We start from the raw sequence: 17,538 nt of genomic DNA, 5'->3' as shown, positions 1-17,538 counted from the left end.
AACATCCATAGGAGACCGTGGGTGGACTTTAGCTATGTGGTTTTTTCAAAGTGTGTTATATGAATATGAACAGTTTATACCACTTTCAACACAGTGGAAGGGTACAGAGAATACATTTTACTAGTAGGAAAGCATTGGCCCATACGATCAGCATACTTTATGATAAAGTTCCATGCTGTACGCAGCAGATTTTAACTGAGTACACGTGTCGAAACATGACTAGCATGACATTTATGACTAGTATCTTTATCACAAATAGGTCTGTCTATTTTAGTGTGCAACTGAATAATTTTGTTGACATAAAACTTTCTGAACATACCATTGAGTTAGTGTTTAACTAGCCCCTTTTTGTTCAGCTAAATCAGGCGAGACTACAAAGGAAATTTGCACCTTAAGCAAATGTTTTCAGGCCACTTTTGCCTAATCATCTTGTCTGAAAACCTGTTTGCAAGTGCAAACTAGTTGGACGTTGACTGCTTGATACCTAACTGATGCGAGATTATATATCTACTCACATCACTGAGAAGTTTCCATAGATTATGTTTTAGTTTTGAGTGTCAAGGAGCTGTAACATACTCAGGTTTATGAAGCGACGCGTCTTAAACATTATTATAAGTGATATAACTCTGAAACAGCGCCAGAGGTAGAGTGCTGATGACCAGTCCAAAAGAACTAGAGAGAGCGTACGCTCTGTTACAGCCATTCACCTTGCAGGTGAGTATGCAGCCATTCATGAGATCCCCATCAAAATAAAGACTCTTCATAAGACCGCAGTGTGTCATGCCGCCGATCTCTGTGTCATAAGTCATACCTCCGCTGTCCGCCGCGCAGTCTCGTATTGTGTGCTCTTCTCCAGTCACCTCTACAAGAAGGACTTTACGACTTGAATGTTTGCACATCATTGGTAGGATTCTGACAAGTTTTAGCTTTTATATTTTCATCGCTGCCAGTCTCTAAGAGCTTTCATAAAACTCCTGCCGCTGCCTTGACTATGTGTTGGTACACACCAATTGATAAAAGCAGCATCAGCACTAATACCGGTATATGGTTTTGATCACATTGCCACACTTCTTTAACTGCAGCTTAAAGATCTATATAGACAGGTTTATGGTTGCATAACTCCTGACATTAGACAAACTAACATCTTCAATATTCAATTGTTTTTCTTACAAATGAAATGTAGTTTTATATAATATATAATTACATATAATATATATAAATAATATTATATAACATAAAAAAATTATATGGAAATTTTGACAATTGTATCCTGACAAGCTTAGAAAAGTTAGTCAATGCTTCAGATCACAACGTAATCTAGGAAAGATGGGAAAAAATGAACGACTAACACGCCACTTGTTTTAGTTTTTCAATATAACACAGGTAAATTCAGGTGACAAAAACACCTAGTAATCAGTAGCTATAGAAAATACACAAAAGACAAGTAAAGTAACAAGATTGATACTTTACTTGTAATCATGAACCTTGCAGAACTATCTTGTGATAATAGAAACTGGGAAACTGCGATATCAAATGTATCAAATAAAACAGGGATAATTGTTGTATCTACTCTCTTTGCTTTATCGCTACCCTGGCACTAAATACCGGTGCTTGAAGAGTGTGAGCGGTGCTAGTGAATGTCATGTAAAGCTATTACAACATTTAAACTTACTGTTTTTGGCTACGAACTTGATGCACCAGGTGGCTGGGTACAGACCGACTCGTAGCTTTGTAGAGTGTGCACCTCCATTGCTATAACTCTTTTTAGCCGCCATGCAGTTTGGAGTGTAGTATTCTTCCTTGGCTACAAACTCATCTTCACAGTCTGGGTCGGACCCATTGACTGAGGAGCACTTGTAACATCCAAGCGATTTCACTAAAATTGCTTCAGAGATTTATCCAACTGACATTAACCGAGCAGCGCTGTGATTGATGTTTGTAAAACACCATTCAAGATACGGTGGTGCAGCAAAATATTAACAACAGAAGTTATCTCCACACATTGTGTAAGCTCCACACACTAACATTATACATTTCTCATCTATAGAGTCATAATTCCTTTAAAAAAAACTAGAAGCGTTCTAAAAAAGTTTCTAAATACTTGGGAATGGTTAAAACTATTCAGTTCGACATAGTTTGTAAAGTTATGTTTTTCTCAAGAAAACACTTTGGTATAAGTGGCATCGTAAAATGTGTAGTCGAAACCAATAATGAAAGAACTCATGTCAAATATCACATAAATTAATTTTAAGCGGAGATAATCTGTCGACCACACTCGTAATAGTAGCTAATCTCTGATCAATTTTCTACTGACATCATCTCAGATAAGATCAAACCAGATGTTGACTAACTAATGACTAACTAGCAACTAATTATCTAGGAATGCTGGAATAGGTAGTCAATGAACGTGTAATCAGATATCTAAAATGACTGCTCACCCCTGCCACCTGTCATGTAGCTGTGAACCAATTGGTTACCAGGTCATGTAATAATCATTAACAAAGTGAAGCATTTATTGTAAAAAGGAAAAAGGACATAGTGTGAAAATGCTTCCAACACAATATGTGATGAATAACTGCTCTTGTAAAGACATTTTCTATCTTTAGCAAACAAAAGGAAAAAATCTTTAACATGGATAATAGCACTGGGCTGTTGAATAGGAGGAGAGGCCCTGATGGTCTAATATGGAGACCATAAGATTTAAGGAGCTGAAGTAATGGCAGTTTTTGTGAGTCAAAACTAGAAAATAAAAACTAAATCACTATAAAGGTCAATATGGTGCCAGCTAGCTATGAAATAAAAGTTAAAAAATGGCAACCAATATGTGCAAATGAACGAATTGATGAGAGGAGACCTCATAGAAATTATCTAAGTATGTCAACAGCTGGAAGGCAGCCCTGAGTGGTATGTAAGAAGCGAAAGGTGTTAGAACTAAAACTTTCAACATTTTAAAACTAGAAGTAAACAAAATTTGAAAACAATATTCAATTATTAAAACAGTATAATTTCCCTAGACGCTGAATTATTGTGTTGGACATGTATAACGCATTCGGGTCTTTCCTTTCACATATCTGGTTATTATTGACGAGTGCCAAACTTGATGAGTTTGAATAATTCAGAATTGTAATGATTCTAAACAGTTAAGGCTAGCCATTTGCATTTACAAAAAAGAGTGCAAGCTGATTGTAATTAGTCTAGTCTGAGCTCCTTCAAAGGCTCCAGCCAGTTGCTAAATGAAACTGAGTAATCTGTGCAGTCCTGGTTATTACTAATGATCACTATTACCAATATCACTCAGGTATATGACCGGTTTGCATCATTAAATTATTTCATCAAACATTTGAGGTCGGTGATGAGCAAAAGACTAGTTTTCTAGTTAACGACGGCCTTGGCATTACTGTAAGATTAGAAGTGGTGGTTGACATATTCACAGAGACAAACAGAACTGCATGTTAAACAAGAGTTTCACCAACTAATGAAACCAACAAAGACAATATTTCTTCTCAGTTCTGTGTATGAGTACAATTCAAACATTACTTATCATTACGTCTACATAGCAGTAAACCTCCTTATGATCATCTCATAGAAATTTTTTAACAATTTATGTAAAGTCTGAGCATATAATTGACGTGGTATCTAAGATGATTTTCAGCGCATGACTTTAAAAGTTTCAGAAATCACTGCAGTTTCTTAATTGAGCGCAAAAAGCTAAAATATTGATTATACAACATGAAAATTTAAAAATAATAAACAATGTAAGCTTGGTTAGTTTAAACTTTACCTAGCCTAAGCTGGTGTAAGTTAGTGTAAGTTGGTGTAAGTTGTTGTAAGTTAGTGTAAGTTGAAGTAAGTTAGTGTAAATTGGTGTAAGTTAAAGTAAGTTAGTGTAAGTTGGTGTAAGTTAGAGTAAGTTAGTGTAAGTTGGTGTAAGTTAGTGTAAGTTAGAGTAAGTTAGTGTAAGTTGGTGTAAGTTGTTGTAAGTTAGTGTAAGTTGAAGTAAGTTAGTGTAAATTGGTGTAAGTTAAAGTAAGTTAGTGTAAGTTGGTGTAAGTTAGAGTAAGTTAGTGTAAGTTGGTGTAAGTTAGTGTAAGTTAGAGTAAGTTAGTGTAAGTTGGTGTAAGATGGTGTAAGTTAGAGTAAGTTAGTGTAAGTTAGAGTAAGTTAGTGTAAGTTGGTGTAAGTTAGTGTAAGTTGAAGTAAGTTAGTGTAAATTGGTGTAAGTTAAACTAAGTTAGTGTAAGTTGGTGTAAGTTAGAGTAAGTTAGTGTAAGTTGGTGTAAGTTAGTGTAAGTTAGAGTAAGTTAGTGTAAGTTGGTGTAAGTTAGTGTAAGTTAGAGTAAGTTAGTGTAAGTTGGTGTAAGATGGTGTAAGTTAGAGTAAGTTGGTGTGAGTTATGTTACAAGTGTTTATGATTACCTTTATAATTAATCGTTGCCAAAACAACAGCTCAATTTGCATATCACTAAAACAAAATAACAATAAAATCTTTTTATTGTTGATCATTACTTCATTAGTTTATTTTTTGTTACATTTGGTCTTCTACATAGCGCTATATAATATATTATTTTATATAGCGCTATATAATATATTATTTTACATAGTGCTATATAACATATTCTTTTACATAGTGCTATATAATATATTCTTTTACATAGTGCTATATAATATATTATTTTACATAGTGCTATATAATATATTCTTTTACATAGTGCTATATAATATATTCTTTTACATAGCGCTATATAATATATTCTTTTACATAGGGCTATATAATAAATTCTTTTACATAGTGCTATATAATATATTCTTTTACATAGTGCTATATAATATATTATTTTACATAGTGCTATATAATATATTCTTTTACATAGCGCTATATAATATATTCTTTTGCATAGCGCTATATAATATATTCTTTTACATAGTGCTATATAATAAATTCTTCTACATAGTGCTATATAACATATTCTTTTACATAGTGCTATATAACATATTCTTTTACATAGTGCTATATAATATATTCTTTTACATAGTGCTATATAATATATTATTTTACATAGTGCTATATAATATATTCTTTTACATAGTGCTATATAATATATTCTTTTACATAGCGCTATATAATATATTCTTTTACATAGGGCTATATAATAAATTCTTTTACATAGTGCTATATAATATATTCTTTTACATAGTGCTATATAATATATTCTTTTACATAGCGCTATATAATATATTCTTTTACATAGCGCTATATAATATATTCTTTTACATAGGGCTATATAATAAATTCTTTTACATAGTGCTATATAACATATTCTTTTACATAGTGCTATATAATATATTCTTTTACATAGTGCTATATAATATATTCTTTTACATAGTGCTATATAATATATTATTTTACATAGTGCTATATAATATATTCTTTTACATAGTGCTATATAATATATTCTTTTACATAGCGCTATATAATATATTATTTTACATAGGGCTATATAATAAATTCTTTTACATAGTGCTATATAACATATTCTTTTACATAGTGCTATATAACATATTCTTTTACATAGTGCTATATAATATATTCTTTTACATAGTGCTATATAATATATTATTTTACATAGTGCTATATAATATATTCTTTTACATAGTGCTATATAATATATTCTTTTACATAGCGCTATATAATATATTCTTTTACATAGGGCTATATAATAAATTCTTTTACATAGTGCTATATAATATATTCTTTTACATAGTGCTATATAATATATTATTTTACATAGTGCTATATAATATATTCTTTTACATAGCGCTATATAATATATTCTTTTGCATAGCGCTATATAATATATTCTTTTACATAGTGCTATATAATAAATTCTTCTACATAGTGCTATATAACATATTCTTTTACATAGTGCTATATAATATATTCTTTTACATAGTGCTATATAATATATTATTTTACATAGTGCTATATAATATATTCTTTTACATAGCGCTATATAATATATTCTTTTACATAGTGCTATATAATATATTCTTTTACATAGGGCTATATAATAAATTCTTTTACATAGTGCTATATAACATATTCTTTTACATAGTGCTATATAATATATTCTTTTACATAGTGCTATATAATATATTCTTTTACATAGTGCTATATAATATATTATTTTACATAGTGCTATATAATATATTCTTTTACATAGTGCTATATAATATATTCTTTTACATAGCGCTATATAATATATTATTTTACATAGGGCTATATAATAAATTCTTTTACATAGTGCTATATAACATATTCTTTTACATAGTGCTATATAATATATTCTTTTACATAGTGCTATATAATATATTATTTTACATAGTGCTATATAATATATTTTTTTACATAGTGCTATATAATATATTCTTTTACATAGCATTATATAATATATTATTTTACATGATGCTATATAATATATTTGTTTCAGTACTTACAGTATGTTTTAAAAAGTGATCATATGATTTTTGGTGCTGTGGTACAAATTAAACCAATTATAGCGTATTCCTAAGGGAATATTAGGTTCAATAGACAGCTGCTTCTCGAGATCTCGAAGCTAATTAATTTTGTATTTCAAGGCTTGACTGCAATTATGCTAGCTGTTCTAAAATTCCAAATGATTAGGTTTGGTTTAAAAAATTGATAGAATATATTCAAGCCACCCATTTCCTCATAGGCTCTCAGAATTGAACTAGTCAAGGCAAGACTTACATCTCATGGTGCTTCCACATCATCCTTAGTGTGACAATATTGATAATACTTGGTAATCAACACATACAGGTGTGCTTTGTCACTTGTGTTGTCATTATGTCACTTGTAGTGACAGTGTGACAATATTGATAATACTTGGTAATCAACACATACAGGTGTGCTTTGTCACTTGTGTTGTCATTATGTCACTTGTAGTGACAGTGTGACAATATTGATAATACTTGGTAATCAACACATACAGGTGTGCTTTGTCACTTGTGTTGTCATTATGTCACTTGTAGTGATAGTGTGACAATATTGATAATACTTGGTAATCAACACATACAGGTGTGCTTTGTCACTTGTGTTGTCATTATGTCACTTGTAGTGATAGTGTGACAATATTGATAATACTTGGTAATCAACACATACAGGTGTGCTTTGTCACTTGTGTTGTCATTATGTCACTTGTAGTGATAGTGTGACAATATTGATAATACTTGGTAATCAACACATACAGGTGTGCTTTGTCACTTGTGTTGTCATTATGTCACTTGTAGTGACAGTGTGACAATATTGATAATACTTGGTAATCAACACATACAGGTGTGCTTTGTCACTTGTGTTGTCATTATGTCACTTGTAGTGATAGTGTGACAATATTGATAATACTTGGTAATCAACACATACAGGTGTGCTTTGTCACTTGTGTTGTCATTATGTCACTTGTAGTGATAGTGTGACAATATTGATAATACTTGGTAATCAACACATACAGGTGTGCTTTGTCACTTGTGTTGTCATTATGTCACTTGTAGTGATAGTGTGACAATATTGATAATACTTGGTAATCAACACATACAGGTGTGCTTTGTCACTTGTGTTGTCATTATGTCACTTGTAGTGATAGTGTGACAATATTGATAATACTTGGTAATCAACACATACAGGTGTGCTTTGTCACTTGTGTTGTCATTATGTCACTTGTAGTGATAGTGTGACAATATTGATAATACTTGGTAATCAACACATACAGGTGTGCTTTGTCACTTGTGTTGTCATTATGTCACTTGTAGTGACATAATGAGTCATAGCAACACATACATACATACATGAGGCTATATGCAAGCAAGCTGTAGGCATTAAAATTGATCTATTGATTGCACCCACAACATCTGAAGCATTTCAGACATTTGAAACATTTAAAGTCACTGCTGACCATTTTGTAATTCTTTACACGGTGCTGCCGTTGAGTATGAAGTCACTATTGAGGGCATTTCAGGAGAACATGTCATCATCAATGTTCACAAATAGTGGTGTACGCGTAAGCTGGTGTAATTACAGAGTCTTATAAGTGCAAACTAGGTACTGTAACTCAGAGACTTAAATAGGCACTTAGCTGAAATTGTCCATAAAAGATAGAAAACAGCATATATGTGTTATTGCTGGGCGCAATAACACCGGCGCATAAAATGTGGCTTGCCCAAATACCAACAGCAATCAACTCAGGTGAGTTGCAGAAAAGTGCGCTATTAGGAACAGCTAAGATCTTGAGGCGAGTGCTCAAACTCCCAGGTCTCTGGTAGGAGACCCGAGTTAGAGCAGAAATTACCACCTATATGGGTTAACCGGGGTGAGGAAACAATTTATATATATGTATATATATGTAAATATATATATATATACATATACATGTATATTATTTTACTAAAATTGAAGAAGGTGACTGATTTACCGCCCTTACCTCGGGCGGGAAATCGGTCACCACCTTGAATTTTAGTAGCGGCCTGAAGATTGACAGCAGTCATGAAACTGGCAGTAGCTGCAAGTTAAGTACAGCTATTTTACATAACTATTGCTATTTGCTCCAAGTTCTTGTAGAGCTCTTTTATTTTAGTATTATTTGACTATATTATTTAATAATATAGTAATATCACCTTAGTTGCAATTATATATATAAATGCATTAAATGTTGCTAAGTACAATTCCAGTAGGAATTCCTTACTTACGCGCATATTCATCTTTGTCACTCAAGATCCGTGCAGAGCCTGCAAGGACGTACTCTATCAAAAAAGGTAAAAAAAAGCAAAATAGTATCCAAGGTTTCATATCGTACAGCTATAATAATCAGAGAGACAGAGGTGAGAGCACGACTACGTGTTTGCTAGTTCACTCTCAGATCAGTCAATAATCTCCGGCAAATGAAATGAATGCATATTAACTAGCGCCATGTGTTGGAAGAAAACACTGTCGCATTTTAGGTTGGAACAGGTAAAAAATTTTGATTTGTGTTATAGCACAAAACGGAGGCCTCAGGTTTTTACAGGAGTCCTGAATAGCGAAGGAATGATAACCAACGCTTAAAAGTTTGAAATGGATTTTATTAGCCAAAAAATACTTCATTTTTTTAACCAATTACTGTTACTGGACTAGCCAGTCACGTGTATCCGCTAGCCAATCACAAGCATCCTACAAGTTCATAACAATTGTATTATAGTTGAGCCTGCTTGGCATGGTCAGCTATGCTACAGAATTACAACAATTTTGGATGTTTACCTATTTTGTGGAAACATGAGTCTTTAGAGACTTGAGGTGCAGTCAGTGTGGTCCAAAGGCTATCATATTTGTATGGTATATTGCCCTAATTTCAAATGTCTTTTACAAACGTTTGGTAACTAAGTTCATTGTCATACTTGTTATTGCCTTTATGTTAAAAAAATTCACTTTTGTTTAAAAAATTACCATTTTCTATTTTTAAAGTAAAAATAAGCCATTTACATATTTTATTTAAAAAAACAAAGCAACGAAAAATATAGATACTAGATTAGAAACATTAAAAGAAGTCATTCGATGTTCTAGCTAATTTCCTGGTGCTAATTATTAGTTTTCTACAGTAGACTATTTCAAGTCCCCAGTGATTAGATCTGCAAATCAATATTTTACTATTCAATGGCTTGCAGCATATGTAACTTCATTGCTCTGAGTATAAACAATTATTTTATAACTCCCCGCAGTACAAGTTCTTTCAATACATTTAAATTTGCTTCTAGGCACGAAAGAGTTAAAAGTGAAAATTATTTGATCTTGCGACTCAGAATTGTAAGTTTGACTAAGACACCTGAGCTTTGTTATCCCGACATTCATACAATTCTGGTTCAGCCTTACAATCTTTGTACAGCTTTACTATCTTTGTACAGCTTTACTATCTTTGTACAATTGTAAACTCCTAGGTACAGCTGTACACTCCAAAGTACAATTGTAAACTCCAAAGTGCAATTGTACACTCCAAGGTATGGCGCATAAACTTTTGTCTTGGTTATCAAGGTTCATAAAATTATAACGTAGTCTATCTGAATTTTAAATCTTCTGTTTAATCAAACGCGTTACAACTTGCTCTGGCGTGTCACTCTACTTCCACACCAAGCCATGGCGTGGTGTCATATGCTATTGGTCATATTCTTTAAAGTTGGCGGTGATTGAGTCTGAAGAGTAGAAATATAAAGAACACCATAAGTTAACTCATGAACGCCTATTTGGTGAGCATGCCAAGTAAGCATATAACTCACATCCTTTAATTGCAACAACCAATCAACACCAGGGTAATAAACACCTATGACCTAATTCTGTTTTTAGGTACAGTATACGAATAATCTGCGACTAGCGCACTGTAGTTTAACAAACACAAAATTGATGGCCATGTATGGAGTTGTCTTTCCTATAAATAGTTTTAGACTCAAATGTCAATCATGAAATAGCTTTTACAAAAGCTCATAAAACAATGTTAAATACATGTTTACCAAATGCATGAGTCCTTCTGGTAAAATCTGACTAGCCAACAAAAAACAAGAGCCTCTTTTGGTCAGATGTTGTCACTAGTCATATGTTTTAATACTACTCAAAATACTATCATCATTGAATACCTTGAACTCTGAATCACATTTGTACTTTTTTACATTGCAAACAACCAGTTCTTGATAGCATAGTAGACTTTGCTTTTGCCTAGAAGGATTGAACATGGAAGTAGAAATAAACCCTGGCATCCACCGTCCTCTCCATTATGAATTCCATGACACTTCTAACAACTAATCCCAAAAGAGAATTCTTGATGGCCGCCCTGACAGCAAATCTGATATAGGTATAGGAAAAATAAAGGCTGCAGGTAAGGAAAAACAAACAGTGTAGTCAGGACCGGTCACAGGTGTAGATATGTGAGAGTAATGTGATGAACAAGAAGGATATAATAAAAAAAGAAAGAGGTATGGTGCGTATTAGTGTTATTAAAATTAATAGGCCTACTATGAAAAAGTAATCATTTAGCATGAAAAGAAATGAGGCTGAAGAGTGGAAAGAGTTGAAGAGAGTGAAAAAGATAAGTTTATGTAGATGGAGAGATTAGTGAATAAGGCAATCATCTGTCATAGTACTGAGGAAGATTTGAACTCACAATTTGTATTGTGACAATTTTGATTACTCATTGTTTAAGCCGGTTACAGACACTACTTACGGACAGCAATTCATGTCAGACCCGTGTCTCATAGCTCCAACAATAATATATAATAACATAAATTTATAAACAATAACACAACATTGTCATTCGTTTATAAAAACAAAAACAAGTTGGTAGTAGACATTGCCAAATGCGTAGAGTTAAAGTTCATTCAAGTCCACTTAATATCGCACTAGAGATTCAACTTGTGACAGCAAAAGATAATATTCACAAAACAGAAAACCAGATAAGTTAAAGTATTTGACATAGAGCTGAACTACTAATAAACATTGAATTACTGAAATGTTTGTATGACCCATAGCACCATAACGTAAGATAAGAGTTGTCTACTCATGTACAAATGACATTCTTCCTCTGACCAGTTATTAAAGAGATGTAGTGTAAGCGTAACGACTATTGAAGAGTCAAGAGGAGGAGCTTTCAACATCAATCACTACCTTTCCTTTGCATTTCCCAGTGCCTACCTTAGTATATGCGGCAGGAACCTCATCAAAAGGGAATACCTCATCAATAAGGGGTTTAATCTATAAAAGAGGAGACTAAATTGAGTGAAATGAAAACTATGAAATAGACAGTTTAATATTCTAAGGAGCACATAAACTTTACATGGATGATATCCTCTAATATATTCTATATATGGATCACATGGCTGAACCAAAAGGTTTTCCTAGTTACTCAAGTCTGCAGAGTATCTAACTTATGATAACCTGCTTAAACCATGGTGTTGAGTGTCAAGTCACCTGCAATGAACTGTCAAAGGTACTAGGTAACCAAGTGAGCATATCATTGAATGCCACGCTCAGCAATGGCAGTTTTGTTAAGTTTCTATTAAGTTTATCAAGTTTTAGACAAACTTAGAGTCTACTTTGGTTATTGTAAAGGAGAAATTGAGACTTTTATAATTTTATCTAGCATTTTGTTTGATTTTATCACCTATTTAATAACTGTAAAGAAGTGTTATAGCCAAGTTCTAGTAATGTAAGATGATACTGCTATTAGGTGTCATCTGATTATGCAGTAAAACTGAATGGTAAGCTTGGCCTATCATTTATAAAAATTAGGAATAGTGGAGAGCAAGTATGACAGCTGTAATATTTTGAGTGAACGGATATTTCTGCAACAATAATGTGCTGTTACAGGAGTTGTTTCACCTTAGTTATAATTTTGAAAAATTTCCGCAGCTTGTAAATTTTATGGAAATTTCCATTCAAGGAAAGTATTACAACCACTACAAAATCTCTTTGAGTGTTTTAGTCAGTACTACATGTCAGCTGCCTTGTTGTATATACATGCAGGAATCTCATTTTATTCTACCGGTATATAAGAGCCCAGATAGTTTTATTTTACCCTCAATCGGCCACCTACATGAAAGCCCAGACTAGAAACAGACTATTTGTTACAAGTAAACTCTTCCATAACAACATAAAATAGGATGGTTGCTCAGTGTCTATGAGTATTTTGGTAACGCAAGCCTTTAATAATCCCACTAAATATTACAATCTAGTTTGTATCAGATTCTAATTCGGTAGTAATAAATAGTTGAACTTAGCTGACCTTGCCCTCTTCTATTAGAGATTTGACCTCCTCCAATGCTGCCTTATTTTCAGAATAAACAACCCAGTTATAGTTGACTCCAAACTCACTCTTCACCTAAAACATTTGACAACATCCGTGCTCAGGCTCTTTGATTAGGTTAAATTAGTCGGTATTGAAGTTGACTAAACAAGGGCGGATGAACCTTGGTCTGATTGATTGCTACGTAATATATAGCTACAACTAGCTATACCTATAGTTGTTCAATTTTAAACTGGTTGCAATATTTAAATGACAAGAGACAGTGACTCAAGATGTTAAGGTCATCATACGGTCAAGATACAATCAATACTGTCTGAGTAGATATTAGCTTTCACAATATTGAAGAAACATTCTGTCTTTGATAAAATTGATTCTATTGAATTTATGACGGCATTAAAGAACGGTTGCACGCCTGATGGCAGCTTGAACTAGATAATAATGCTGAAGTGACTAATATGTACTGCATGCAATTGGGATTACTCTGCTATGGAACACTGCTTTGTGAAAATTATGAGTTATACAAGGCTATAATAATAATACTCCTGTGCAATATTGAGCTGCTGACTTGATATATTTTTAGTTTAACGTAAAACCGCAAACCTACTGCTTCTTTACAAAAAGACCGGTCCTAATATCATCAAATATCTAGGTGATCTCAGCGTACTGACACTTCTATGAGACTCTAGCGCATGATGGCAGACTCGATGAAGAAATTCACCTTGTTTGTCTTCTGTCTAACCGCCCAGAAGACGGAAAGTGCTCCAGCTAAAAGTCCTTTTTGGTCAAAAGTTTGCAAGACTGGATGAGAGATAGTTGCAAAGTGGCCATCTTTTTTCACAGCGCTGAGGGCAGACTCATCCCCAGCAAAGTCAAAAGCAAAGTCGAATCTAAAAATGAAATTACATCAACTCATCAAAAGAAAACCTTTTCAATAAGAATACTTTAGCTAGAGACCGTAAAGTCCTCATATGGTAATCAGATTTGACTCCGAGAAAGAGCTACACCCCCCCCCCCTTAGTACCTTGTACTAAGTTAATAAGGTTACTAAGTATAACATGAACAGCTGTAACAAGTGAAGAAGTGGGTGAGCTGAGTTAGTACAGAATAGTAAACTAGGCTCTTGCTCTCAGATCTTTGATGCTCACAACTGAGAGTAAGGATTATTCAGTTTTAAGCAATGTAAAGCTTTCGCTGGCCGCACCATGTTCTTGTATCTATTTGTAAGGCGTGTACAGCTCTCACTAGCTGTTCCATGTTCTTGTATCTATTTGTAAGCCGTGTACACTCTCACTAGCTGTTCCATGTTCTTGTATCTATTTGTCAGCCGTGTACAGCTCTCACTGGCCGTACCATGTTCTTGTATCTATTTGTCAGCCGTGTACAGCTTTCACTAGCTGTACCATGTTCTTGTATCTATTTGTAAGCCATGTACAGCTTCCACTAGCTGTACCATCTTCCATCGCTATTTCTATATTCCTAAGCATTCACATGTTCTGAAAATGTGTTCTGGCAATATTTAATGACTTTGATATAACATAGTATTTGTATTGCTCACATGTTTATGCCCCTTTTTTAAGAGGCAACAAAATTTACTGAGTTCAATGGCCTCTGTTTCACATGCGAATGCATTGCTAACAACTTAGCATACACCTTTGTAAATGAAGATACGCAAATTTCATTATTTACATGTATGAACAACATGTTTATTACAAGTCATACTAATCAGTTTGTCACTGAAGTCGATTCAGTGAAGCTTGACAAGTGGTCACAAGTGCTTCAGAATACAGTCTTCTTGTGTCTCTTATTTTAGTTGTTAATCTTAGGGGACTACATGCTTTATAGTAATAGTTGACTAAATAACATGTCTGAAAAATTGATGATGATCTGCAACCGACTTAGTAAAATAATAAGTATGGGCAAGTTGTTGATTGGCCATGAAGGTCAAAACTAGAAATGACTTTGCCTAGAAATTCCGTCACGGATATAGAAACGCTATTTTCAACTACCTAATAGAATAACAGATGAAAAATAATTATCAAACACCAATAAAGATTATATCTAGGCATACTGCACAAGAAAGAGTTTTGAGAATTTCAGTAAACATGATGTGGTAGATCCTGAAATATTATGACAGGTCAAAGGATGAAGGCAGCTTGAAATTGTGCAATCGTACACAATACCTTATAAATACACTAGGATAATGCCTGGTGTTGCCCAAGTAATAAAAATTTTTGCACAAAAAATTTACTTTTATTTAACATATAAGAACAGTTACCATTCTAACTTTCAAATTTCATATCATGAGAAACGTGTTTTGCGTAGTTTGAATAAATTAAGAAAAAAAATAAAACGATTGTAAAGGTTTTTTAACATCCAGCATACATACACACATACATACACATGACTGAATAAAAATTAACAGTTTTGACAGAGAAGTGAGTAGCCGCGAAAGTCCCAATATAAATCTACTCACCCTGCGACTTTGGCCAGCTGCTGCTGATAATCATCTGACTTGTAGTCAAGGATGTGATCTGGATTAAACTTACTGATGACCTCTCCAGCTTCTTTAGACACGGAGACTGTGACCTCACATCCGATAGCCTTTAAATACTGAAGGGCAAAAGAACCGACCCCTCCAGCTGCAGCATTTATGTGCACTCTAGAAATATAAAAAACAGTGGAGATAAACTTAGCAGACGATACTTGTAAATTCAACATATTCATTTTTGTTGCTCCAAGTATGTCTCCACGGTCAACTTATTACCTGCTGTCTTTTGGGTTTGTAGCTGCACTACAAGCTCCACGAAGACATGCTAAGAAGGTCAAGGCAGCATATGGAATGCTGGCTGCTTCAACATGAGAGAGATTAGCTGGTTTCTTGCATATCTAAATAATGACAGCACTTATTAATGGTTAAATGGGATGAAAGGGTAATTAAAGCAACTGTGAGTTGTATGCTACGGCAGTGAAGGTACTCGGAGCTATAAAGACAGAGATATATGGTGATCTTCTACTATCAACTAGCCCAAAAGGTATATTATTAATAAGTAGGTAAGAGATAGAAGATCATCTTCTACTATCAACTAACCTAAGAGATATATTATTAATAAGTAGGTCAGAAATAGAAGATCAACTTCTACTATCAGCTAACCTAAGAGATATATTATTAATAAGTTGGCCAGAGATACAAGATGATCTTCTACCACCAACTATCTTTTAACCTTAACTAACTAATGTTTATAAACTCATTTGAAAATTAAGAAATAGTCGTTACAAAGAGTGCTGTCTGATTTTGTTAACTAACACGGACCAGTGACTAGACTATCACATACATGTACATGCATGTCTGTCAATGGATGGTTTGCTGGGGTCCATTTTCATGATATGAAAGAGCTGTTTATACTGCTAGATTACGATGTTGGGAAAGGTGTAAAGGAAGATTTAGAGAATAGCAGCAATGATAGATGCATAAGGTGACACGCAAGAAGAACTACTCGACAGCCATGTTTTATACCATACAAAGCCATGCTTTATACCATACAAAGGTCTAGTCGGCTGACACAGGTTATAAATCAACCAAGTACAGATAGTATGAATAAGCCTTAGCCAGTCATGAGTTGAGACCAGACGAAAAGTTACTACCCGACTACACAATTTTCAATTGTGGAAATCAAAAAGGTTTCTCAGACTAGAATGAACTTTTGTTTAAGAGGATGCTTTCCTTGACAAGTACGGTAAATAGTGCAGTAGAGTGACACAAAATATTTTATCTAACCCGTGATAACAAAAATGTTGACAGTAGAAAGTTTTGTTTGCATTGCTATATTAATGCAGAGCATGGCTGGGAATACAAACAAGTCATAAAACATGAAAAGAGAGATAAGACACTCAAAAAATTGTGGAATAGGTTTGACCTACCTCGGTTTCAGAAGCCAAGACATAAAGAGCGTGTGAGCCCTCAGCCATAGGTCCAACTGCCCCAAATACCTGCAGTAGATTACAACTGCTTGTAACTCCAAAATTCAATCATTTGAAGAGATAATAGTGAAAAAAGTCACCTACATGTAGCTCTGATTTCAATACCTCATCACCAGCTTTGAACTCTGTAACTTTTTCACCAACTGCCTCAACAGTTCCTGAGAAGTCTCTCCCTAGTACCTTTACTCGATCTTCTGGTTTGTTAACTGCAGTTTGACAAAAGGAATACAGCTAGTAAGAGTAACCTCACGGTGTGAACATAAAACCATTGAACAAGAGTGAGAGTGGGAGATTATTAGACAAAGGAGCGCGCAAAGAAGTTTTATTTAGCTAAATGAGTCTCTCCCATTCAGTCTTCGGAAGAGATGAATTTGAGACCCACACAACCGAGTGTAACGGAAATGCTTCGATAGCTCCGTCAATATACACCACTTTAGCCTCTCTTAGTGTTTGTTCAGACGTGCTGTGAACTTAGTGTTTGTTCAGGCGTGCTGTGAACTTAGTGTTTGTTCAGGCGTGCTGTGAACTTAGTGTTTGTTCAGACGTGTTGTGAACTTAGTGTTTGTTCAGGCGTTCTGTGAACTTAGTGTTTGTTCAGACGTGCTGTGAACTTAGTGTTTGTTCAGACGTGCTGTGAACTTAGTGTTTGTTCAGGCGTGCTGTGAACTTAGTGTTTGTTCAGACGTGCTGTGAACTTAGTGTTTGTTCAGGCGTGCTGTGAACTTAGTGT

At 34.0% G+C, this 17,538-nt stretch overlaps 2 protein-coding genes across 2 annotated transcripts in view; both read right to left on the bottom strand.

Moving 5' to 3' along the window:
• Positions 1-599: 599 nt before the first annotated feature.
• Positions 600-8,556, bottom strand: LOC137405250 (uncharacterized). Its single transcript, XM_068091477.1, has 3 exons — positions 8,493-8,556; positions 1,673-1,843; positions 600-862 (listed from the first exon to the last, which is right to left on the bottom strand). The coding sequence occupies exons 1-3, from the start codon at positions 8,554-8,556 to the stop codon at positions 600-602; spliced, it is 498 nt and encodes a 165-aa protein (XP_067947578.1).
• A 2,892-nt stretch (positions 8,557-11,448) lies between these two features.
• The window catches only part of LOC137403782 (uncharacterized), a 29,791-nt gene continuing 23,701 nt past the window's right edge, over positions 11,449-17,538 (bottom strand). Inside the window, exons 14-20 of the mRNA XM_068089820.1 lie at positions 16,914-17,014; positions 16,749-16,817; positions 15,595-15,716; positions 15,304-15,489; positions 13,549-13,717; positions 12,810-12,905; positions 11,449-11,779 (exon numbers count right to left, since the gene is read on the bottom strand). Of these exons, the coding sequence (XP_067945921.1) occupies positions 11,660-11,779; positions 12,810-12,905; positions 13,549-13,717; positions 15,304-15,489; positions 15,595-15,716; positions 16,749-16,817; positions 16,914-17,014 (863 nt within the window). The 3' untranslated portion in view covers positions 11,449-11,659. The remainder of the gene's footprint in view (positions 11,780-12,809; positions 12,906-13,548; positions 13,718-15,303; positions 15,490-15,594; positions 15,717-16,748; positions 16,818-16,913; positions 17,015-17,538) is intronic.

Source organism: Watersipora subatra, chromosome 9 (genome assembly GCF_963576615.1).
Source record: "Watersipora subatra chromosome 9, tzWatSuba1.1, whole genome shotgun sequence".
NCBI lineage: Eukaryota > Metazoa > Bryozoa > Gymnolaemata > Cheilostomatida > Watersiporidae > Watersipora > Watersipora subatra.
Note: the sequence above shows the minus strand (reverse complement) of the source record. Positions and strands in the feature narration are given on the sequence as shown.